This window comes from Toxorhynchites rutilus, chromosome 3, assembly GCF_029784135.1.
Source record: "Toxorhynchites rutilus septentrionalis strain SRP chromosome 3, ASM2978413v1, whole genome shotgun sequence".
In the NCBI taxonomy this organism is placed as follows: Eukaryota; Metazoa; Arthropoda; class Insecta; order Diptera; family Culicidae; genus Toxorhynchites; species Toxorhynchites rutilus.
In genome coordinates this window covers 19,986,113-20,011,582 of record NC_073746.1, presented here as the reverse complement: position 1 = coordinate 20,011,582, position 25,470 = coordinate 19,986,113, and the positions used below count along the sequence as shown (strand labels likewise).

The 25,470-nt window shown below is 38.4% G+C and overlaps 1 protein-coding gene across 1 annotated transcript; it reads right to left on the bottom strand.

Annotated features, from left to right (window-relative positions):
- Positions 1-7,758: 7,758 nt before the first annotated feature.
- Positions 7,759-8,821, bottom strand: LOC129779867 (dynein regulatory complex protein 9-like). The gene is made up of 2 exons (XM_055787611.1): positions 8,454-8,821; positions 7,759-8,393 (listed from the first exon to the last, which is right to left on the bottom strand). The coding sequence occupies exons 1-2, from the start codon at positions 8,751-8,753 to the stop codon at positions 7,851-7,853; spliced, it is 843 nt and encodes a 280-aa protein (XP_055643586.1). The 5' UTR covers positions 8,754-8,821; the 3' UTR covers positions 7,759-7,850.
- Between the last annotated feature and the right edge of the window lie 16,649 nt (positions 8,822-25,470).

Here is a 25,470-nt window from a genome sequence, read left to right as displayed (position 1 = left end):
TCCCCGACGCAACGAGCAATATTTTTGCCTAAATTCGGGCGTTAGTTCATAATGTGAGTTGATGCGTAAAATGAATTGTTCTCCAGGTCCAGGATGTCATAATATCGAGTATGTTGTTTGGTTATGTGAAAATGCAATAAATAAATTTAAATGGCTGCTCATTTAGAAGATCGAAAGGTTATACCCGAGTAAATCGGATTATGATAGCTTGAGTAGTCGCGATCTGACAGGGCTATAAAGTTATTACAAACAATGTTCCGGACAACGTGTTAACGAAGCAGATAATGCTATTTTTATCTATTATATATTTTTGTAGTCATAGATTGATTTGACTCAGGTCTTGATTTATGTAGGTCTTAACTATTTAGATTTGTGTTTAAAAATTATACATGATGACTCTTTGTCTTCTTCTGCATGATTGAATAAACAGAAGAAAAGAGTAATAATGGCTTTAATGGTATTTTTGTGTACATTTTTGAACAGAATGCGGCACCGAATTCCACCACGTTATGTCATCTAATCCGTTCAAAGGATACAAGTTCATACAGGAAACGGTTTTTCCAGGGCATCCATTTGATCAAAAGAGAAAAAAACAGATTTTGAACAATAAAAAACTCAATTTAAATGCTATTACTACACACAATAACAGTCCTATGTCAAGATCCCGTCCGTGCCTCAAGGCCCATCTACTTTTTTATATATATTGTTTTATTAATGTGCCCATTTCCATTTTTGGGGTGGCCGAAAAATCAATTTGTCCCCTTTTTCCAGGATTGACTTTTAAACAACAGAATGAATCGACATACAAAATTTAAGCCGTCAATGAAGTAGTCTTTTTTTAAAAAATACTACACTTCCTAAAAAAATCGCTTTTGTTTTCGCAATTACTGATTGTATTTGTTTTTTTTTTTACAGTTTACATGGTGTCGGGACCAAAGGCCCTCAATTTTTTAAATTATTATTTGAAAACTGAGTTTTTTTTTCATAATATATCCAAGAATTAGAAAGGCGTTATTTTTTCACACTTTCTCTCTCTCTAAACACTCTAAGCTCCCTTCAGCCAAAAATAAATTAAAATAGATTTTTAGAATGCATCGAAGTTAAATACCATTTTAGTTGAAAGCTTTTGTGTCCTTGAAAAGCGTTGTTTCGTAGACGCAGCTGCAGATGATTGATTCATGATTCATTCTTGATCTCGCGAAAACAATACTCGCACTCAGAAAAATACATGTAACGCACTCAGTATGCATCGCTACACTCTTCTCGTACTACACATACATACACATTTTCGAAATTTAAACTTACACCCCAGTACAGATTTAAATATGATTTGATGCAAAAATACCGAACATCATCATTAAGAAAGATTAATGTCTGATAGCTGGAATGAGACGACTTGAATGATGATGATGATGTTCTAGAACTCATCAGTTCATTTGCCTCTAGCCTTGAAAAAGACTAGTTTGGAAACGGCCTTGAGGTAATTTCGAAAGCCTCGCTGTTGTACGGTCGCTAGCTAGATGGCTGATGAATTGTAAATACTGTAATTTGAAATCACGAATGACTTGTTTGTACTCGCTGAATGAAATACGGCGAAGCATTTTTTTTTGCAATATTTTCTTTATCTACATTGTCCATAGAACTAATGCTGCATTTGGATTTCGAGCGACCGATTTACGCTCGTCTGAACAACTCGTATTAAACAACTTTTGGCCTTTTCTTTTTATTCATACTTCGAGCCCAAGCCCGTATGCTCGCACCTTCATCTTTACCCCGTCCATAAGGTTCTGTACAACGTCAGGTTGTAGTTTTTATTGAACAGAAATCCTCCGATTTGAGAACTTTTGGGTTCTTCCGGAGGGCCTGCTTCATAATCGCCCAATATTTCTCTATTGGGCGAAGCTCAGGCGCGTTGGGCGGGTTCATTTCCTTTGGCACGAAGGTGACCCCGTTGGCTTCGTACCACGTCCTTTGAATAGTGGCACGAAGAGAGATCCGGCCAGAAGATGGTCGGGCCTTCGTGCTGCTTCAATAGTGGTAGTAAGCGCTTCTGTAGGCACTCCTTAAGATAAACCTGCCCGTTTACCGTGCCGGTCATCACGAAGGGGGCGCTCCGCTTTCCACAAGAGCAGATCGCTTGCCACACCATGTACTTTTTGGCAAACTTGGATAGTTTCTGCTTGCGAATCTCGTCCGGAACGCTGAATTTGTCCTCTGCGGAGAAGAACAACAGGCCCGGCAGCTGACGAAAGTCCGCTTTGACGTAGGTTTCGTCGTCCATTACCAGGCAATGCGGCTTCGTCAGCATTTCGGTGTACAGCTTCCGGGCTCGCGTCTTCCCCACCATGTTTTGCCTTTCGTCGCGGTTAGGAGCCTTCTGAACCTTGTATGTACGCAGGCCCTCCCGCTGCTTGGTCCGCTGGACGAATGAACTTGACAAATTCAGCTTATTGGCGACATCCCGGACCGAACTTCTCGGATCACGTCTAAACTGCTTAACTACGCCCTTGTGATCTTTTTCATTGACGGAGCATCCATTTTTGCCGTTCTTCACCTTCCGGTCGATGGTTAGGTTCTCGAAGTATCGTTTTAGTACTCTGCTGACCGTGGATTGGACGATTCCCAGCATCTTACCGATGTCCCGATGTGACAACTCCGGATTCTCGAAATGAGTGCACAGGATTAATTCACGACGCTCTTTTTCGTTCGACGACATTTTTCCAAATCTACGAAAAATTGACAGTGAAGCATGGCCAACGTGATCTATACACTCTTATCTGATTATACGCGAAAGCTGAAGATATAATTCCTAAAAATTAAATTTCTACAGCGTTTTTTCCGTGATGCAATTTGATGTGACACACCCTTTATTAGGGTAGGGCGGGGCTAGGTGGTCATAGGGGTAAGTTGGTCAGTGGGTAAGCATCAGTATTTGGAATCTGAGCGTCCAAAGAATTAGCGATCTATGGATGAAAAATGGCGAATTGCTGATACAAAAAAAAAAGCAAATTGGAAAAACTTTTTATAAAGTAGGTTCAAAAACACGGACATGGTTCCGATTTTGCCAAAAATCATTCACGGTTTGCGCATTATAAAATGTGTTCTAAGACTGGTTAATAACCATGAAAAAAATCGGCCCAGACATAAAACAAAGTTGATTGTACGTATTAGCTTCAAGTGTTAATGGAAATCACTTTTAAAATTATTTTTATTAAATTTTCATGAATATTCTTTTTCATATATAGAGGGGCTAGTTGGTTACACAAATTGCTCGTTTGAGAGCAACACATATAAAATTTTCAGGTATGCCGTGTTTCATTAGGCAAGCTATAAACAAATATAGAAAGCATATGTTTTACTGCTAAACCCAGTGTATTTGAAACGAGACAACCACCACACAAACTACTTGCAATATAATTGTCGTATTTATATTTTTTGCTGTAAATTTTTCATTAAATATAATAAACGCCCACATTGAATATCAGAACTCACAATAATGCATTGAGTAATGTAGCATACCTGGAGGCTATTTCTATATACTTTGGGGCGAACGGTACAAATGTCATCAAAACAAATGCAAGCAAGAATGCAAGTGGTTGTGCGTCGCAGGGATGCCAGGTGATCAAAAGTCTTGACTTGGTACGAGAAAATGTCTTCACCATAATTGGCGATCTATCGTACAAATCTACACCTAGGCGGCGCTGCGGTGAAAGTGATGATGGTTTTAAATTTTGCCATGTGAGCTTATGGAAGGTTTGTAGTTCTTTCCATAAATTACAATGTTATAATCATAAAAGATTATTTGATTGCGATGAGTTTGGAAGAAATTTAATTATGCGCAATTTTATATATAACATGTTATTTTTTACCTCTTTCAATAGTGAAAACTGTAAAAATGTTGACAATGGTTGAACTGAACAAGGAAATTCGAGAGCACAAGCAAACACAAGTAGAAAAATGCACGATTCGTGCATGTGAGAACTACCTTGGAAAGCCCGGAAGTAAAATATACGTGATTTGTTTTTGAGTTTTAGGTTACATTAGCATCATTTTCTTAGTTCAGAAACAAAATCCAGATGTCTCACCGATCGTTTACGTTTTGCGTTAGATCGCCAATATCGGAGGAAAGTTCTTCGCACAAAAACGGAACTGTGATAACTCTATTTGTTTATTCCAGCTTTGAAATTTTGGTTGTAACTCAAACCATATCCATGAAACTAATTGTAGAAAAGGTATGTAACCGGAAAACCTTCGTTTTGTGAAGTGGTCGTTTGAAACATCTAGGTTAATCTGTTGTATAGTAGGGCCAAAATAACAGAAAATCAATGTCACAATCATTCAAATTTTCGAGCGCAAATGAACTAATGTCTTCTAGACACAATATGTGTTCAGGCCGCTCCGTTCGCTGAGAATAAAGCCCTACTTCTTTGACTATATTTTCGATCAATAGTTAGAATTTCATGGAAATAATATCTTTTAAAAATCCACGTACGCTATCATACTGGAATGTATTCACATATGTCATAATGTCTTCACAAAACCAAATGTCTTCAAAATGAAGACATGTCTTCAACCCTGGCATCTCTGGTTCGCCACAAAGTGGAAGAGAGACGAAATCGCTAGATAAGATTGTCTGACTCATTTTCAAAGATGATAATTTGAAATTTTCATTATTTAGAGGCGAATGAACTGAAAAGTTTAAAGCCTCTTTAATCCAACATCATCATCATTTCATTATTAGAGGCGAATGAACTTCAAAGTTTAAAAAAGTTCTTAAAAACAAAGAAAGAAAGAAGAATTTTCATTGATTCGTGTTTTTACTTACTACATGATATAAGTTAACTGTTTTTGTTTTAATTTAATTAATTATTGTATAATGAAGGCAATTTGTAGTGGAAAAACGCTTATTATTTGCTCAAAAATAACATGCGTATTACTGACCAATTCACACCGTGTGCGGGGTTAGTTGGTCAATTTATTTTGAAATATAAAGACATTGAATAAAAGAAAAATGTCAAATAATTGATTCTCTGGTTATTTTTTATTGGAAGGTAAAAGGTAACCTTCATTGTGGTACATAACATTCTAACGCAAAACTTCGTACTACAAAGTAATAACCAAATATATTCAAAAATGACCAACTAGCCCCGCCCTACCCTAGAAGATTAACTAGATAAACTAGACAACTGAAAAGAGCTAATAAAACTAATGTGTGAATGTGTAATGTGTTCTTTCAATCGTCTGCCTAATTGGTAATTGAATTGGTAAATTTATCAAAATAGTAAAATACCACTTAATTCAAAATTCATTCTTCTGCACTTCGTTTATTTTATAATTGTTTATTTTAGAATAATATTTAATGTAACTTTTGAAATTATGACACCATAATATTTTTGTATTATCACGTTTGTGCATCTTCTATAAATATAAAAATGGATTTCTGTCCGTCTGTCTGATTCTTATGGACTCGGAAACTACTGAACCGATGAACATGAAAATTGGTATGTAGGGGTTTTCGGGGCCGGGGAAGGTTTTCGTGATAGTTTGAGACCCCTCCCCCTCTCTAAGGGGGGGGGGGCTACCATACAAATTAAACACAAATTTCATTAAAAAAACATTACCCGGGAATTAATCATGCATTACCCGGGAATTAATCATGCAAATGAAACGAAATTTGGCATATGGAGGTTTTAGGGTGCAATAAATGGTGGAGAGTCTAACCACCATAGTTAGCCTCTCCACCCCCCTCTTTAAGAGGGGGGCCTCCATACAAATGAAACATGAATTTCGGCATTACTCGAGAATTAATCAATCAACTGAAACCAAATTAGGCATATTGAGGTTTTAGGATGCAATAAATGTTTCTATGGTGGTTAGACTTTCCACCCCTCTCTCTAAGGAGTGGCTGCCATATAAATAAAACACAAATTTCTGCATTACTCGAGAATTAATTAAGCAAATGAAACCAAATTTGGCGTGTAGATGTTTTAGGGTCAATAAATGTTTTTACGGTGGTTAGACTAACACCCCCCTCTCTAAAGAGGAGCTGCGATACGAATGAAACCCAAATTTCTGCATTACTCGAGAATAAATCAAGCAAATCGAACCAAATTTTGCATGTGGTGGTTCTAGAGTGCAAAAAATGTTTCTATGGTTGTTAGACTCTCCTAAGACGGGGCTGCCATACAAATGAAACTCAAATTTCTGCATTACTCGAGAATTATTCAAGCAAATGGAACCAAATTTTACATGTGGAGGTTTTAGAGTGCAATAAATGATTCTATGGTTGTTAGATACTCCTCCCCCCTCTCTTAGGTGGGGCTGCCATACAAATGAAAAACAAATTTCTGCATTACTCGAGAATTAATCAAATTAAATTCAAAACTAAAACCAATTAAATGAATCAAATTTGGCCTGTGGAGGTTTTAGGATGCAATAAATGATTCTATCGTGGTAAGATACTCCCTCCCCCCTCTCTTAAGGGGGGCTTCCATACAAAAGAAACACAAATTTCTGCATTACTCGAGAATTAATCAAGCAAATAAAACCAATTTTGGCATGTGGAGGTTTTAGGGTGCAATCAATGTTTTTACGGTGGTTAGACACTCCACCCGCTCTCTAAGGGGGAGCTGCCATACAAAATTCAACGGGGTCGATTAAAAGATCAATCAATGAACAGTTCTGCGATTGGACTCATGAACTTGCGCTTAGTAAGAGAACGTGAATGTTTGAAGGTATTCGAACAAAATAACAATAACATAAAAAAAAATTGGGCGGGACGAAGTTTGCCGGGTCAGCTAGTTATTATTATAAAAATAAAATTCGTTCGAATAATGATAAAATACTGAAAGACAATTATTGGAGTGATTGAAACATTTAGACATCTCTACTGAGAGCATGGTAGCAATGTGGAGCCGTTTAAAAAAAAAAAAATTGACATCATATCTGACATCCTCGACGGTCTCTCGGGACCACACTTTGTTGTGATTTGGTTCGATCTCGTGGAAGATTACCTAACCGAGAGCGTAAGCCGTAACCGTAAGGCTCCAACAGAGAGGTCACACGGCACACGGTCCAACCGCCGGCCACGGGTCGGGTGTGCATCTAATGAGATTAATGACGGTAAAGCTCCTCTGCACGAGCAATTCCAACGCCACGCGGGGTACCCCAATACCACGCGGCGGCGGCGGCGGTGGGTTCGGATTTCATGCTCCCTCCGCAAAGACCCCACGGAGGATTAGACACGGCGTTCGGATTGTGGCAATTGTTGAGTGGGAGGGGGACGGAAGAGGGCGCACGGAGTTCGTTCTAAAGAGGCAAGTTTGTAAAACATATTGAGTGGCGGCCTTTAGAAACGTCGAACGTGTGCGCATTCGTGTGGTTTCGGCGACTGCATGCGGGATCTAGGAGTGTATGGTCCAAAGGCCTAGCCGAGGGGATGTATGAAGAGGGGGACAACGGATGGAGGATACGTTCCAGTCGCAAGTGACCGCAGACAGTGGCGTGGGAATGTTTATTTATTTTCATTTATTTTATTTATTGATCAATTTATCTGGTCGGCACCAGGATAGCATTTTTTTTGCTTCTCCGGTTCTGCAACCATAACTGGCAGTTGTTTCAGCTCGCATGATCGCTATGAAGTGAGGCATATTATGTATCGACTTTTTGCAGGAATTTGCAGCTCTTTAGCGCAGTTGAGGTGCGATAAACAATTTATCGAAATGTCGTACTTTTATTGCCGTTGTAAACTTATCGTAATTTATTTATTGCTTTACGCGAGCAAACGAAAATTGTCCCCATTTGAATATCAATATGAAATACATTTTCATGAATTTGGTAAATGTTACGAATTATTTTCTAGCTTTTTTAGCCTTGCCCTTTCCTTTTCCCTTTTTCGGTGTCTTTCCTTTTTTCTTGCCCTTGCCGAACCGTCCAAGTCCTTTGCGTACCATTACCCCGCGCCACCAGGCCTGCAACTGTACAACATATTTTTCGCACATCTGCCTGTGTTTTAATTCCCTGTTGTAATTGGCTTCCCATTCCTCCATCTGCTCGATCTCCTGATCCCACCGTTTGACTTCCGCCTTCATCTCGCCCCAATTTGCTTTCTCAGCACGAAGTTGCTGGAGGCGAGGATTAAACTGTGCCCTCTCACTTTCCATTCGACTCATCCAATCGGCCATCTCGCTATCGATTAGATCCGACCTGTAATTGTAATACTCATCTACCTTTCCGGCAACCTCCAGCGCAGATTTCATTTCCGATTCTTGCAAACACATCTCCTTCCGAAGCTCTTCGTTTCGCAACTCAAATATTTGCCTCAACTGTTCCTGCCGAGCGGCTTCCCACTTAATGACGAAGCGACGTTTCGCTGTTTCGAGCTGCGTTTCCTCCTGAAAATTTATGCGCAGATATAAAGTCACCCTTATCTAAAGTCAATCATAATTGTATACGTCATGCTTATGTTGCTCATCATGCCAAGAACGCTGCACAGCAGTCACTTTCTTTTTCAGTTCCGAGGTCGTCCTTTGTCGGTCCCCTTTTCTCGAATGCTTCGGTTTGGAATCCCTCGTGATGCGTTCATCTGCAGTCGGATGAAAATTTTCCAAAGCGGAGATTGTCTTCTGGAGCATATCACCGATTGGGGTACGCCTCGTCGAATTCCAGGCGATAATTTTCATCTTGACCAGGGTTTCGTTGATTAGCCGACTCACGACGGTTCGTTCGGTTTCGTCCAACATGTCCAGCGACATTCCGCTGATCTTTTTTGATCTTTTTTTTTTTTCTAGTGACACACAATCGCCACGGTTTGCTGGGATTAATTTAGCTTAGAGTGGCCGAATTTGGTTTTGCGACGATTACTCGGATGCATTGAGGGGCTTGCATTATCATAACCTCGAAAATTTTTCAATATCAAGGGTACAGTGTCGACATCGTCTGTTGACATGAAGCAAAAACAGTGCATAGGCAGTACAGTCATACCTCGATATAAGGCACCCTCGATCGAAAGCATCCTCGATGTAACGTAACTTTTCAAGATTTCTTATTTGAGTGTAAATTATTTGAAATAAATGTTACTAGTAAGTTTTTAAACAAATAAGTACCGTAAATGGGGTAGCATTGGTCTTTTTCTCAATGTTTTGTGAATATGTCCTATCTAAACTCAAGAATGTTATGTTTCACATTTTTAAAAGAAGTACTGGCCTAGTTGAAAAGGAAAGAAATAAAGCATTTGAACATTAAAACTTATTAAAATAAATGTCCAGTTTTCATTTTGGATCTCAATCTGGATAACGGAATTAATCAATAAAGTTGAATTAATTCATTCAGTTCTGGAAATATCCTATCCGACGCATATCGATACGCGGTTGGATTTGTATTTAATGGACATTTCATAAAGGTAAACAATGACACCAATCGGTACATTTAGCTGATTGAAACCTTTCAGGAAATATGTTTATCGATTCGTGTTGCTTTTACCTGGATTTATTTAATTTTTTTTAGTAAAAAAAACTTGTGGGAAAGCAATGTATGGATTATTTTGTATTACAGTTCACGACAATTTCTCTTATAAAATACGCATGCATATTTTTGAGCGGGATTTCCACTTGGTATTATTAAGGCATTCTTTTAACTTTAAGAATAACTTTAAACATGTTTCAAGATCAAAATTCAGAGGCCGTTTGGAGATAAAGTAATTCAAACATATAAACTACAACATAAACATTGATACTAGAGACGAAATGGATATCCGGCCTATCCGGTCTGTTTGATGAACAAATGCAGAGCCATCTATGAGAAATAGCCACCAACGCTTGCAAGGGAATTTCCGACAGTCAAGCGAAACCATAAAACCAAAATCAAGAAAATAAAAACTAGTTGACTTCCGGCAATGGACATCTATAAAAAGGTATTAGATCGAATGCAGCGCTCTCTTTTACCTTTCGGTGTTTTGATGGAGACGGCCTGCTAGATGACGTGACACAGTTATATTTATTTGTTGAAATAGTTATTAAAAGAAATTTACCTGGAATAATGAATAGGAGTTAAAATGTAGTGAATTACCTGAAAATTAAATATAAAATGTAGTGAATTGAACCTGGAAAGAAATGAAGAAATAAATTAGTTAGACTTACCTGCAATGAAAAATAAATAGAATAAAAGTGTGTACGCTTACCTGGATCGAAGAACTCTTATCTACTGCGTCGCCTTTTCGGAGAGTGTTACCAGGAAGAAAACTTACCTATGTACTGCATACTTACCCTGAAGTGGTTACTCAGTGATCCCGCTCTTCTTTGCTGTCGACACGGTCAATATTTGCTATCCGGCCGGATATCGGATATGGAAAAAAATCCACAATTTCTTATTAACACAACATAAATCATAACAAAATAGCTCATTAGCTAGCTAGCATAGCATAGCAAAATCTTTTAAAAACATGGTTTGATTAATGAAATGCCAGCTTTTTAAATTAAATTGATATTTACTCATAACATTTATTTATGAACAGTACTCAAAATTACCCAGTGATAAATTATAATGAATAAAAAATAAACTTTCGGAAGTTAATGATAAAAACCAATTACGCTTTGCTTCGTACACCAGGCCAACTTCAGAGAACAGTATTCGCAATAATACTACTGCAGGATCGTGATTGCGATCGATTCTAATTCTGTTTGTTTTCACATTTCATCGATTTTGTTAGCAACGGGATTTTTTTCCCCGAACGCGACGCTGACTATTATTTTCATTTTCATTTGCGTCGAAATAGTCCCAAAAGGTTTTTCGTGAGTTTCGTGTATATGGTTTGATTCAGTTTCGTCACTTTTGTTTCATTCACAGGTCTTGAACGACGATGAGCCGTTACGCTCAGAAGATTCGTTGCAAGATATTTTATATACTCCAATAACTTTGTCAGCAAGATTGTTTTGGTTCAAGAACTTCTAAATAGTCCGACTGAATCCTTGGGTCTAAAAAGATTGCAATTAAGTAATTCTGGGAAGATCAGTAGTTGAATCCTCATCAGAATAAAAAACCTGTTGAAGATTCCTTGCAGGAAACATGATATTCCATTAAAGGATATCTATTCGAAACGGAAAATTTATTCATAGTTCATTATTTTTATGTAAAAATGTTTCTTCTAAAATGTAATCATTTATTCGATTTATGCCCCCATGCAGGGTCTTCCAATTTCGTATTCGCAAATAAAAAGCCGAATACCCGGCTATTCGGCCTTGAAGCTAGCCGGAAATCCGGTATCAGGCCAAACTACTATCCGTTTCATCACTAATTAATACTAATTTCACTTCAATTTTTCAGATCTTTTCCTCTACACCCAAACTAGCGTTGGCAGAAAACATTTCATCTTTGGCAGAAAAGATGCCATTTCCTGTGCATGAGAGTCAAATGCGCAAATAATGAGCTGTAATGAGAGTCAATGCGCAAATAATGAGCTGTTTTAAAAGCTTAAAAATGGTATGTATGTATGCGAGCAGATATCTCTTTCTGTTTTCTGTTTTCTTTTCATTTGGGAAAAAAACAGGAAGTGGGTTATATCTATGGTATAACCGCAAGGGTGACGTAGGACTATCGTTGATTTAGAGACCATTTGTTCGAAGTTGAATCTAAATCCATTCTGAATGAATGAATAAATGAATATTTGGGGGACTTCGAAAACGAGAGCGTTACGTTGGAGGCACAAGGTTTTATGCATCCAAAATAGGATACGAAAAACCTTGTTCTGAAGAATAATCTTCAGAAGCTAACCTGCTAACTTGTACTTGATTGACAAATCACAAACCCAAATGTAATATATATTTTATGGATAGAAAACATTAAAATAAACTCTTTCGCTTGAATGTAATTTTCAATTCCAATGGGAACTGGCAGATTATTTTCCAGCAACGATTAGATATTTCCACATTTTCCTCGATACTGGAAGCCCACCAGTGGTTAATACTAACTCGATAACCACCTTTTAATAGTACTTGATTGAAACATATTTGGTCACAGTGTTACATGGATAGAAAACATTCAAATAAACTCCTTCACATGAATATATTTTGAAAATTCCCAAAGGAACTGGCAGATTATTTTCAGTAACGATTAGATATTTCCACATTTTCCTCGATACCGGAAGCCCACCAGTGGTTAATGCTAACTCGATAACCACCTTTTAATAGTACTTGATTGAAACATATTTGGTCACAGTGTAACATGGATAGAAAACATTCAATAAAACTCTTTCACATGAATATATTTTGAAAATTCCCAAAGGAACTGGCAGATTATTTTCAGTAACGATTAGATATTTCCACATTTTCCTCGATACTGGAAGCCCACCAGTGGTTAATGCCAACTCGATAACCACCTGTTATCGTTAATATATTTTGATATATATATATAATTAATATTTGGTATATTATCGAGTTAATCTCAACTGGCAGATTATTTTCCAGCAATGATTAGATCTTTCCGGAACTTTCTCGATGCTGAATGGCATCCTAACGGAAAGAGTTCCAGTGGTTAATGCCAACTCGATAACCACCTGTTAATAGCACTTGATTGAAACATATTTGGTCACAGTGTTACATGGATAGAAAACATTCAATTAAACTCTTTCTCATGAATATATTTTGAAAATTCCCAAAGGAACTGGCAGATTATTTTCCAGCAATGATTAGATCTTTCCGGAACTTTCTCGATGCTGAATAGTTACATCCTAACGGAAAGAGTTCTGCGCGTGTATGTGTCGATCCTTCGCCGTCCACCTCCTCCAGCACGTTAGGCAACGATGTTGTCTTGTCGATGTCCTCACGAAAAATGAATGTGTCTCACTACCAGAATATCGCTTAAGTATGCTTTTTGTGTGTGATTGAATCGAGAGAAGGTGTGGTTTACGATGGCAATTTGGAAGGCAAACTAGAGGGGAATGAACTCTCTGAGCTCGGAACTTTCGGCGACTGAGCAATAATCGATTGCGGGCGCATACAATATTGGGTACGGAAATATCCTACTGATGGGGAAGAATAATCTTCTGAAGCTATTCTGTTAATTGCGATTGATTGAAAAACCACAAAACCAAATGTATTTGGTCACAGTGTTATATGGATAGAAAACATTCAATTAAACTCTTTCACATGAATATATTTTGAAAATTCCCAAAGGAACTGGCAGATTATTTTCAGTAACGATTAGATATTGCCACAATTTCCTCGATACTGGAAGCCCACCAGTGGTTAATGCCAACTCGATAACCACCTGTTAATAGCACTTGATTGAAACATATTTGGTCACAGTGTTACATGGATAGAAAACATTCAATTAAACTCTTTCACATGAATATATTTTGAAAATTCCCAAAGGAACTGGCAGATTATTTTCCAGCAATGATTAGATCTTTCCGGAACTTTCTCGATGCTGAATAGTTACATCCTAACGGAAAGAGTTCTGCGCGTGTATGTGTCGATCCTTCGCCGTCCACCTCCTCCAGCACGTTAGGCAACGATGTTGTCTTGTCGATGTCCTCACGAAAAATGAATGTGTCTCACTACCAGAATATCGCTTAAGTATGCTTTTTGTGTGTGATTGAATCGAGAGAAGGTGTGGTTTACGATGGCAATTTGGAAGGCAAACTAGAGGGGAATGAACTCTCTGAGCTCGGAACTTTCGGCGACTGAGCAATAATCGATTGCGGGCGCATACAATATTGGGTACCGAAATATCCTACTGATGGGGAAGAATAATCTTCTGAAGCTATCCTGTTAATTGCGATTGATTGAAAAACCACAAAACCAAATGTATTTGGTCACAGTGTTATATGGATAGAAAACATTCAAATAAACTCCTTCACATGAATATATTTTGAAAATTCCCAAAGGAACTGGCAGATTATTTTCAGTAACGATTAGATATTGCCACAATTTCCTCGATACTGGAAGCCCACCAGTGGTTAATACTAACTCGATAACCACCTTTTAATAGTACTTGATTGAAACATATTTGGTCACAGTGTAACATGGATAGAAAACATTCAATTAAACTCTTTCACATGAATATATTTTGAAAATTCCCAAAGGAACTGGCAGATTATTTTCAGTAACGATTAGATATTTCCACATTTTCCTCGATACTGGAAGCCCACCAGTGGTTAATGCCAACTCGATAACCACCTGTTAATAGCCGCGCGTGTATGTGTGTGTAGCGATGTCTTCCCAGGGAACCGTTTGTGGCATCACTCTCCTCCTGATGGATTCCCTTCTGGCCTAAGGTGCACAAACAGGCTCTTGGTGACACCGTTCATCCGCGCTTTCATGATAAATAAAGAGCTTCACCGCAACAGCGACAACATGCTCCAATCGCTGTTCAATTAGAACTGAGTGGATTTCCGAGCGCCGCTCGCTTATATACCGATTGGTGATTTCAATAGCCTATTTTGAAAGCAATTTTAAGACTATTGAAACAAGTTTTTGGATCAAAAAATAACAAGTATATAACGCGTAAACATTTTATCTTTCGAATGAAGTGTTTATCATACCATTTCGTTCAGTTGTTTAGGAGCTATTAACGCTCAAAATCTCGGTCTCCGGCGTAACGCTTTCGTTTTCGAAACTTTGATTTTACACCCCGGTATAGAAATGAAAGACGTAGTCCTACGTCAAAAAGTTCATGCGACGTCAATTGGGATCGAACCAAGGCCGGCTGGAATGCAAAGTTACTTTACACGACCACGCTATCTATATAGCTGCTAGCGCTTTCATAAAGGAGCGTAATAATATTACACCTCATCATAAAATGAAGTTGGAAGGTGTTTTCTAAGACGATAAAGAAGAACATGAACGAGAATATAGCTTCTGGGCCGTGTATATGACAAACTATACGAAAAGCTTTCATATGCTTTTATTTGAAAGTGTCTCCTGTTTCGCTCGCTCATATTGGCTCTAGCACATATATTATACAAATGATATACATGTATTAGGGAGTAGAACATTTTATGTTATCTTTCAGCTCATTTAATGTAATAAATTGGGATGCCAGAACATGTGCTAAAATTTAACTTCGGGTGTGCTTAAAACTGATCATGTTTGTCTACGAAAATTATCATGAATGAGCATAATAAAGGTTTAAAAATACTGCTAGTTGATAGAAAATTAGTCTGTGCACATTTTTGAGTAATCATGAACCGATTTTTCATCAATTAAAAAAAAATGCTTCGATATAATGTAACGAGAAAAAAAAATGAGTGGGTTATATCTATGATATAACCGCAAGGTTCACGTGGAACTACCTTAGCTTAGCAATCATTCGTTTGTATTGATTAAATTCTTGATTGAATGAAACAGTTTCCAAATTCAATTGAGTTCAATATATTTGCTCTGTGAGTGAAAAAAATGAACAAATGCCGTGTAAAGTCAATTCATTTATTGTGATTGATTGTTCTTCGCTACAAGTAAATTTAATGACGGACCTTTTACGTTTGGTATGATGACTAGAACAAAATATATGTACGGAAGAATTATCAAACGTTTGATGAACCAGCCTAAGGCTGAAAATCTTTCCAATAAAGACAAAAAAAAAAATCAAACGATTATTTTATTTTACATTTCCCTCTGAAGTTTACATCCCAAAGGTGTACATACTTCTCGAATCTCGAATTTGCTTGAAACTGGGAAGTTCATTCGCTTCTAGTGACTGCACGATTTTCCCAGGTTCCTAAGTTTAGAAGATCATGTTAGGACAGACATATTCCACTCTGCACAAAGGCAAGCGAGGACAAAAGTACTCGCAGTTTGCATTTATTTGCAGAGCCGATTTCCCCAGAAACCTCGGTTTTGAAGTCTGTGTTAGGGAAACACATTTCAATCGGAACAAAAATACTCCCGATTTGTATGAATTCGCAATGCCGATTTCCCCACGCTTCATGGATTTGAAGTCTGTGTTAGGGAAACACATTCCAGTTGGAACAAAAATACCCCCGACTTGCATGAATTTGAAATACCGATTTCTCCAGGCACCTTGGTTTAGAAATCTCTATTAGGGAACACATTTCGGTGGGAACAAAAGCTCCCCCTACTTTCGTGTTTTTTTTTCTTCTTTTTGGCTTTAAGAGGGTTTAAACTTTTCAGTTCACTCGCCTCTAGGCTCTTTCGTGTGTTTGCAATGCCGATTTCGCTGCTTGGTTTTAAAGTCTGTGTTAGGGAACATTTTTCGATGAGAACAAAAGTCCCCCTACTTTCATGTATTTGCAATGCCGATTTCCCCAAGGCTGCTTGATTTTGATGGCTGTGTCAGGGAAACCGTAAATCGGGCCAATCAAAACGATGCAGTTAGGGCGTTTAGATAACGCCTAATATTTTACAGTTATTCGATTGTGTATCTAATGAAAAACAACATTTTGTTAGTTGCGATAGATGCGTAGAAATATTCCCTATCAAGTGATGCAAACATCTCTCCTATCCAGTACGAAATGTTCGAGCTATAAGCATTCGAAATCTTTCATTTTTTCCTGCATGTTCTGTGTTTAGGTTTTCATTTTACCCTCCATATATTCCGGTTAGACGTAGTCCCACGTCAATAAAGTTGCCTTATATCGAGGTATAACTGTATTTGAGAATCTGTTAATATCCACAATGTGTCATGCTAATTACCATCCACGAATATATAACTGAACTTGATCGATTTCTCTTCATAAACATTTTCTTTAGTTAATAACTCAACTGCAAAAACGTTCCAATTGAGGTTTGCTATAGAATCCGATAGATGAGGCTCTGACCTATCTTCCCCATTGTCAAATACAGCTAGGAATGTTCTTGCAGCTAAGTTATGACCAAACGAGAGAGTCGATGTAGAGAAATCGATCCAATAACTTACACCCCTTTCATTCTAAGTCCCTCAAATGAAACGAGGAACGAATCTTGATTGCGTATCCGAGCTAACCCCCTAACAACGGACAGCAAGTTTAATGATTGTATACAGCAGGGTTTCTTAAAGTGGGGTCGATTTCGGTTTCTTAGGGGTCGACGAGGTCTGAAAATCGACCCCTATAAAATAACACAAGTCCTTTTTTGAAATATTGAAAATGCTGTACAAGTTGTATTACGTGAATCACCCTGTTATAAGAATGACTAATGTTGTAGTAGAAAGTATTATTGCTGTTCATTTTAAAAACTTGAAAAGACAATGAGCGTACGCAAGATCAAATGCAAAAAGTACAAAAAGTTCAAGGTGAAAAATTCGGCAAGTAAAAACGTGAATTGGTTCGTGCAAGATAATGTGTTTGAGCGTACGAGTCCTTCAGGCACGTTTTAGATTTCTCTGTGTTTTAAACATATACGCGACTAGCTGACCCGGCAAACTTCGTTCCGCCCAAAATTTGTTTTGTGTTATTTTGTTTCGTTTTCTTACTAAGCGCAAGTTCATGAGTCCAATCGCAGAACTGTTTATTGATTGATCTTCTAATCGACCCTGTTGAATTAATCTTTTACTTAAAAAAGTCACAGGAGGGTTGTGTCCAAGACACGACCGCATAGGTGACGTAGGATTCCGTTAGGCTATCTGCTGCACGCTGATTTTGGATATGTTTGAAGAATTACATTGTTAAACTTTTCGATAATGATTTGGCTCCGTTTTGGTTGTTAGGTATTGTTTGTTCACTCCACCAGTGTCCATAACCGAGTGATAATGATAGAAGGATGGTGATTAGTCATTAGATGGTGCGTATTATGTACCAAAGCCGCCCTCTGTGGTCCTGGACGAGATGGCGCCTGTGTTATGTATGGATGAAATAAAGAAAAAAAGCTCATCAAAGCAATATAAGATAATTTTCATTATCGAACCCAATTTTTCTCACCAGAAAAAAGTGTTACTTTAGTATAGAGAAAATATATTTGAAATGGAAAAGTAATTTCATTCGTAACTTTTTTATTTTCTGAGTATTCAACCCATTTCCTTTTCACTTTAAACCCAACGGAACACGATGCTACATGCCTCAATGCGAATTTCAATTGGGCTAACAGCACCCAATACGTATGTAGAGCATATGTGAAATCACTTTTTCGAATATTCCTTCATTTTTCCAATTTTCCTCGTCGCATGAACTTTCCTTGGGAGAAAAAAAATCGTTTCATATTTCAAGTCATTTTAACACAATAGCTACCATACACAATTTTACACTTACAGTTGTGCTAAAATTTTTACGAAGCAACCAACATAAAAGTTCCAAATTTAAATTTTATTTATATTCTATCAAGCATAAGTTCTATTCAGTTCATTGAAACATCATTCCTCAATCGAAAGATTCTTATTGGAACGAAAAAAACACTTGTTCATCGCACCCAACTTATTCGCCGGCACGTATGCAATCAGCAATGCCCACGCTAGTTACAATGAGCACTATCCATTTGTGCGCGTCGTTAGTTAAACTATCGAGGGTATTTGCATGCTGATTTCTCCCAGACACCATGGATTTGAAATCTCTGTTAGGGAATACATGTCGGTGGGAAAAACATCTCCCCCTACTTTCATGTATCTGCAATGCCAATTTCCCCTAGGCAGCTTGGTTTTGATGTGTCTGTTTGGGACCCGCCGCATATGTCGTCAATTTCGACCTATCAGAAGTGGGTATTTCTGTTAGGATAGGGGTTGAGATTTTTCAATTGTTCGATAGTTAGTTTCATGACATATATTATTTCATTCAATGTAAAAAATTGTTATGGAGTGCCGAAATTGATTGACACAAAAATCTCATCAATCCATCACGAAATGAATGAGCAATAAGCATTTGAAATTGGACAATTTTCACGGTGCGCTCGATTTTCGATTTTCAATTTGTACCCCAATATGTTCCCGAAAGACGTAATCCTACGTCAAAATCTAGTACTTCTACCAAAACGCATCATTATAATAGCAGATTATTTTCAGACACAATTCTCGTTCAACAATTTTTTTTTGCAAATCACATATTTCTCCGTAACATGGAATAAATATTTGATACATAAAATATGATAGAATAAAGACAGATCCCTCCCCTCTTCTCCCCTTAGAAGGGGGGGGGTTTATCTGTCATCAGCGCAGATGACGAGCTCAAGCAAGAGTACAACTAAGGTTGTCATAAGTTCTGGTTATGACGCAACACTGAAACACATTGTAGTGTAATTACAAACAACCCGAAGCCAAAGGAACCATATAAAAATCAACGAATGAACGAATGCGGAAATTTAAGGCTTTAACTAACCAATATTGAACCGTATTTTGATATTTTGGTAGTTGCGGATAGATTGGTTTGCGATTTGAATGTTTTTATTGTTTGTGGGCAACATGTATTGATAACTTTTAATTAGGGGAGAGGGAGGAAAGTTGGCGAGGGAGGCAAGATGACGAATCGGTAATTTGACCCGTTGCGCCACCTACTTTTTACAGAAGATGTATTATAACGAGGCCAAACTTTGTACTCGGTAACTCTGCCGAAAACGTTATCACAAAAAAATTGAAAAATAAAAATGAGAAAAATCATGATTTTGTTATTTTTTCCGTTTTTTTCAAATTTCATTATCCACTATATGATAAAAGTTAAAATTTCAAAATAATTTTATACATGATAAAGGTACTCTATTGTACATAATCTGTTTGTTTCCGGCGAATTACAATCATGAATTTTATCAGCTAAATTTTGTTTTATTGAAACAGTCGCTTTGGGGCTAGTTGGCGAACTGCAACATTATGTTAATTTTTGGTTTTTTATTGCAGATGGTTAGAACTTATAAGCGAGAAAGAGTTCAATATTGGTCGGACACCAGTTTGGAGAATGTTATGAAAGCTATAGAAGATGGTTTGTCTGTTCTGGGTTCTTCAAAACAGTTCGGTGTGCAAGAACCAACTTTGAGGCGCTATCGACGAAAATATCCAGACATGGGGGTTAGATTTTCAACTCAGCATTTGCGTTTCCATGTATCAATCAATCTGTATCAATTTCAGGATACGTCGTCCAATAAAGGCCGCTTTAAAGCCACATTCAGGTCCAGCTTCGAAGAATTGCCTATTCGTTTGCGGTTAAAAATGGCATAGAGCACCCTTTCAAAGGAACATGCGCTGGACGGACATGGGTTGAAATGTTTATGAAGGCTCGTAAGCTATCTTTGAGAAAGCCAGAAAATACCTCAGCGGCACGATTAATGGCGTTCAATAAAGAAAATTGTGACTTATTTTTTCGAACTTTGGGAGATATACGAGCTCAGTATCGTTTTCCTGCGTGTGACATTTACAGTGTTGATGAAAATGGCATTTCCACTGTCCCAACCAAGGATAAATAAATAATTGTTATTAAATTTTGTTGATTTTTAGGTGACCAAACCATATTCGCCAACCTGCCTCTACGTCTTTTTGTTTTCGTTATTTGTGTTAGAGTATCAACAATTACTCTGTTTTGAGGATGCTGAATTCGATGACTATTAAAACTGAATAAAGACGAAGAAACCATATTTTGTGGACTCTACTTCAAATAAATGCCAATAAAACCTGAAAAATACATAATAGCAACATTACAGAGAAATTCAACTGTGACACCGTGCGCGAGTATACGAGTTATGATTTTGCACGCGAGTACAGGAGGGTTAATATTAAGTAATTGTTAAGGAATAGGTCAACTATACATTCCGTACCCTAAATAATTTGCTCTCGCTTACAAATCGATCGCGCAGATAAAAATCTCTAAACCTAATTTGCATATAGCACAAAGCAGATAATAGGTTTCTAATCCCGATTGTCTCTAAGCCGATAGACGGATGGATAAAATAGGATGCTACGATAGCTTCAGCCTCATTAGCCACATACAGATCAGCGACTACGCTTCGTACATTATATCGTGGAGAAAATAGAATATCGAGCTGAGTAATTTGTATAGTTTCGTTTCGACTACTTATTCGCGCCAATAGTGTCCCGTCCACAATCCGGAGAACCAGCTAACTCATATAGTCTCCTACAGTAATATTAATGCCATTTCTAACCACTTGGTGTCGCATACGATTATCTGGTGGTTAAAACGCATAGTTTTGGATAATGTTCGATTTAAACAATTTTAATGTTTACAATTTTTTTTGTTTCCATTCAATCTATCTTATCTTATCAATATTATAATATATCTGATGATTTTAGAAAAAACAAAACCAGTGGGGAATGTCGGGGACATAACCGGAGTTACGTAGGACTACACAAAGGGGCAACTTTTGTTGAATATATTTTTAAACATATTGTTTTATTTTTTAGGGGTCCGCACATTTTGTACTCTAGCGGCACATGCTCACAAGATAGAGACAAATCGGGAGACTCAGCTAAAGGGGCGGGTCCAACGAGACGAATGAACAAAAAACAAAAAGAAGGGACAGCAAAAAGAAGCCATCGTATTTCATAAATAACTTTTTGTACTCTTAGAGTTCCGCAAACTGCACACTTTTTATCGACAGATAGTTTGATCGAGTTGGTCTGTTAGTGCAAAAACCGACCCAACTGAATCGGTGTTATGTGCGTATGTGCATTTCTCTCCATACTGATTAAGTCGGCCGATCAAACTATCGGCCATAAAATAGTCTGCAATCTGTGGAGGCTCTTAAAGTATGAGCGCCACACAATTGAAGCTCGTTGCCTGTTTTCGCCTTCTTCTTCTTTTTTTTGGCTTTAAGAGGGTTTAAACTTTTCAGTTCATTCGTCTCTAGCCTTGAGAAAGTCCCTGGGACAACTCTACTCTAACTCCTGCACTACACCTCCACCCTCATTGCCTTGAGAAAGGCACTCGATCCCTCGCCGTCCAGCTCGTCCAGCAACGATGTTGTCCACACAAAGAATGATTTTTTGGGAAGCAACAGCCAAACCTATATCATTCGATTTGCGGTAGAATCACAAGTGGGAGTGGTTTACAATATGATTCTTCATTTGTACCCAAATTATATTCCGCTATTACGCTGGTTGCTCGTTTTGGTCGGAGCCATTTGAGGGGCACAAATCGGACCAATCAAAACAAGGTACACAATGCGTTTGGACAATGCTTGACATTTTACAATAATTCAATTGTTTATCTCAAGAAAAATGAAATGTTATTCTTTGTGATAGACGCATAGAGATATTTCCTATCAATTGATGCAAACACCTCTTCGATCTATTAAGAAATGCTCGAGATATAAGTGTTCAGACTCTTTCATTTTTTTATTACTTGTTCAGTGCCTAGATTTTCAATTTACCTCCCCCAAATCTTCCGGTTAGACGTAGTCCTACGTCAAAAAAATTAAACGCTTTACTCCAAAAAATTTGATATGAACAAAAAAAAATTAAAATAAATTCCAATCCCAGAAACAACCTCTGGCACTGCCGGGAACTTTCCATAAACAACAGCCACTCATTACAATGTTGAATTCCAAATGACTTCTCGTGCTATAATCCCAAAGTATATTTCACTCGCAACTGCTCATTTTTATATCATTATAACTACCTCTTTTGGTAACTCGCGAGGGCCGAGTATCGGTATTGCCGCCCCGAGCAAGCCAACGGAAACCGAAAAACACAGCTTCCAAAACATGCGTGAAGACACAAAAACGGACCAAACAAAAAAAAAGATGTAAACCCCTCAATGAATGAGTACTGTGAGCATATGGGTTAATCTGTGGATATGCTCAAGCCACAAGTCCATCGTGTGTCTGTATGGACCGGTCTGCCCCCTTCGGAGATCCGAAACGTCCGAGGACAAGTGCAGCCGGGAGCGCTGTTTCGTTGTGTTCGCTTTAAATTATATTACAATTATAATTAAAATACCATCTACACATATCCGCGGCTAGCGAACCAAAAGCGGGACATTCATCTGGCACCGGGTTCGGCATCTGCGTGACTTGGTGTGGCCACAATGGGTCGGGTCGGTAGCACGGTAGAAAATTATCTCAATGAAATGAATCCTGGCCCCGAACAATCCCCGGTGTTGATCAGGAAGAATGAATCACTAAACGATCGGTTTCGTGGTGTGTTTTTTTTCGGAATGGTGTTAGCCACATTCCGGATCGAGCCAAACAGAACCTCAACAAGATATTTTCATTCATGACTTCGTTTTCGCCGCCCATTCTTGGATGCTGTCAGTTAGTCAGCCGGTAGCTGCGAACGAAATAAATAAAATAAAAAAACCAGAAGGAAATACTGCATAATTTCTCGTAAAAACGCAACTGCAGTAAAAAGCAGTTCGAAGGCTGCAATTACGCTCATCTGCAAAAGGAGAAAATCAGTAACGTGTGTCCATCAGTCAGCCGAGGGATGAAATTGTTTTTGCACGAACCATACTAAATCGGGCACCACTGCACCACTGGAAGGATCCAGAACGGCTTGGTCTGGCCGTTGGCCAGATGACAGCGTGCGTTTGGCCAAGCGATGAGTCGGGGGGCACCATAAGGACTCTGGAAAATCATAATTACCCAAATCGGGGTAAAAGTGAGAATAAAATATCAGTAAAATCGTCCGAACGAGAGAGAGAGGCAGGAAATCGTTTTATGGAGCATTTATGAATAATTTAAACATTTCCTGTAGGCATCTAAATTCAGCGAAAAAGCCGTAGCCCCGAGGAGGCACCATCCCCGGTGTGGTTCTGTGGATTCTTGAAAAATGACCAAATGCTGCTTCTGTTGCTGCTGCTGCGCACAACAACAAGTAGGATGCAACGCAAAACTTATTAAAATGCAGAACAGTAGTGATTTCTCTCCGCGGATGCCCTAAGCAGATCCGGGCAAGGGGCCGAGGCGTCGTAATCTTGGCACGTCGTACAGACCGATGTGTGCCCCGGTGTGCATAATGCTACCGCGAGCGGCAATTTAATTCCAGTTCTTCCAGGTCTGGCGGATCGCCCGGAGGCTTCTTGCTTTAAAACAAACTAATAATACAGTAAGCGATCAAATGACGTTTGTAAATATGGTTAAGACCTGCAGTCTCTTGGAGACCGCATTCCGAGTGGTATGCTGGAGATTTATCCATTGCGATGCTAGTAGTGAGTGTGGTTTGAATATATCTTTTTGCTAAGGTATTTTAATTGTGAGAAAATGAAACGAAAAAAAAATTATTGTTCTCAAAACTAGTGAGTAAGCAGATATGAAAGTTTTGAGTCAATGTATTATGACATTTTATGACGCTAAACCAGCTGTACTAGAACTGCGGCCCTCTGGTCCCTTTGTTACGGTTAGAAAAACCGCAACAAAATATAACCATAAACCATATGGTAATACGGACCGAAGAGTGAGTGTACCTCCCATAATTATACACCCTACTAATACATGCCCAAATCCCATCATCACCTACCTACCTGTAAGGCATTGCATGCTGCCACGCGAATTCAAAAAAAAAAAGGAATCTTTGTAAAAAAACTAACAATGTTTAACAATGATTCCTTACAACCTATGAGGAATCTTTAGTCCTAAAGGACGAAAAAAAGGAGCAGAAGATTAATAGGAGGAGAGAGAGAGAAAGGGGATAGAGAGATGGGATAGAAAAGAGAGAGAGAGAGATAAAAGAGGGATTCGAGCCGTAAAGGAAGATTCGAATGGCTCGAATCGGTCTTAACTCACGGACCGTCGAAGAAATTATACCGAAAAATCGACAAAATTAAAGTTGAGCGAAGTGCGAGTGACAATAAGGGAAGAAGGAGTTGCACGTCCTAGGAACCGCACAAGCCGGGCGACATTCACCCTCCTCGCTGGATTCAAACGACGGAAGAGGTACCTCGGAGAAAACGCCGGTGGTCAGCGAGCCGCCAACGTTATCGCTGCTCCACACGTATACGGGTGAGTCGGTCGAACGTTTCGGAGGTTGCAGTGCGGTGAGGTCTGGTCGAGCCTAGCCCCCGCTCATCGTCACTTGGACCGATGAGACCGATCCCCGTGTGCGGGCACCGTGAGTAGAATAAAAAAACCCACAGAAATCCTCTCTCTATTATCAACCAACATACTTACCTGGATTCAACCTGTTCCTGTTCGGCTGCAACGATTTTCTAACCTACTAACCTGAAGAGAAAAAAAATATAATAAATTTTAAAAATATACTCACCATTCTGTTCTTATTACGATCATATTCTTATCATATCCATCACCAACAGCTTCCGTTGTATTCGTGAGTCCACCTCGCTCCTAGGTAAGAGCCGACTCTGAGGTAATTATACAAACCAGTACCACTGAGCTAGCCATAACATACACCTTCTGTTGGTCCACCTGGTGTTACTTTATGTTCAATCATTTTGTATGTGATGAATTTCATGTCAACTCGACTGACCATTGGCAGCAATATCTCAGATTACAGTGAAACGATGTGGGTCATTGTTCATTTAAGCAGCTTTGCATACTTTAAATATTGCAAAAAAGTTAGACTCCTTTTTGAAAAGGGCCAAAGTTTTATTATAATTTATTACAAAAACTCATTTCTCAAAAACTGTATTACTTTTTTGACCAAAGAACAAAATGTGGG

Coding starts and splice junctions, on each gene's coding strand:
- LOC129779867 (XM_055787611.1), bottom strand. CDS start 8,753: ATGTCGCTGGACATGTTGGACGAAACCGAACGAACCGTCGTGAGTCGG. Junction 8,394..8,453: donor ATGAGCAACATAAGCATGAC/GTATACAATTAT, acceptor ATAAATTTTCAG/GAGGAAACGCAGCTCGAAAC.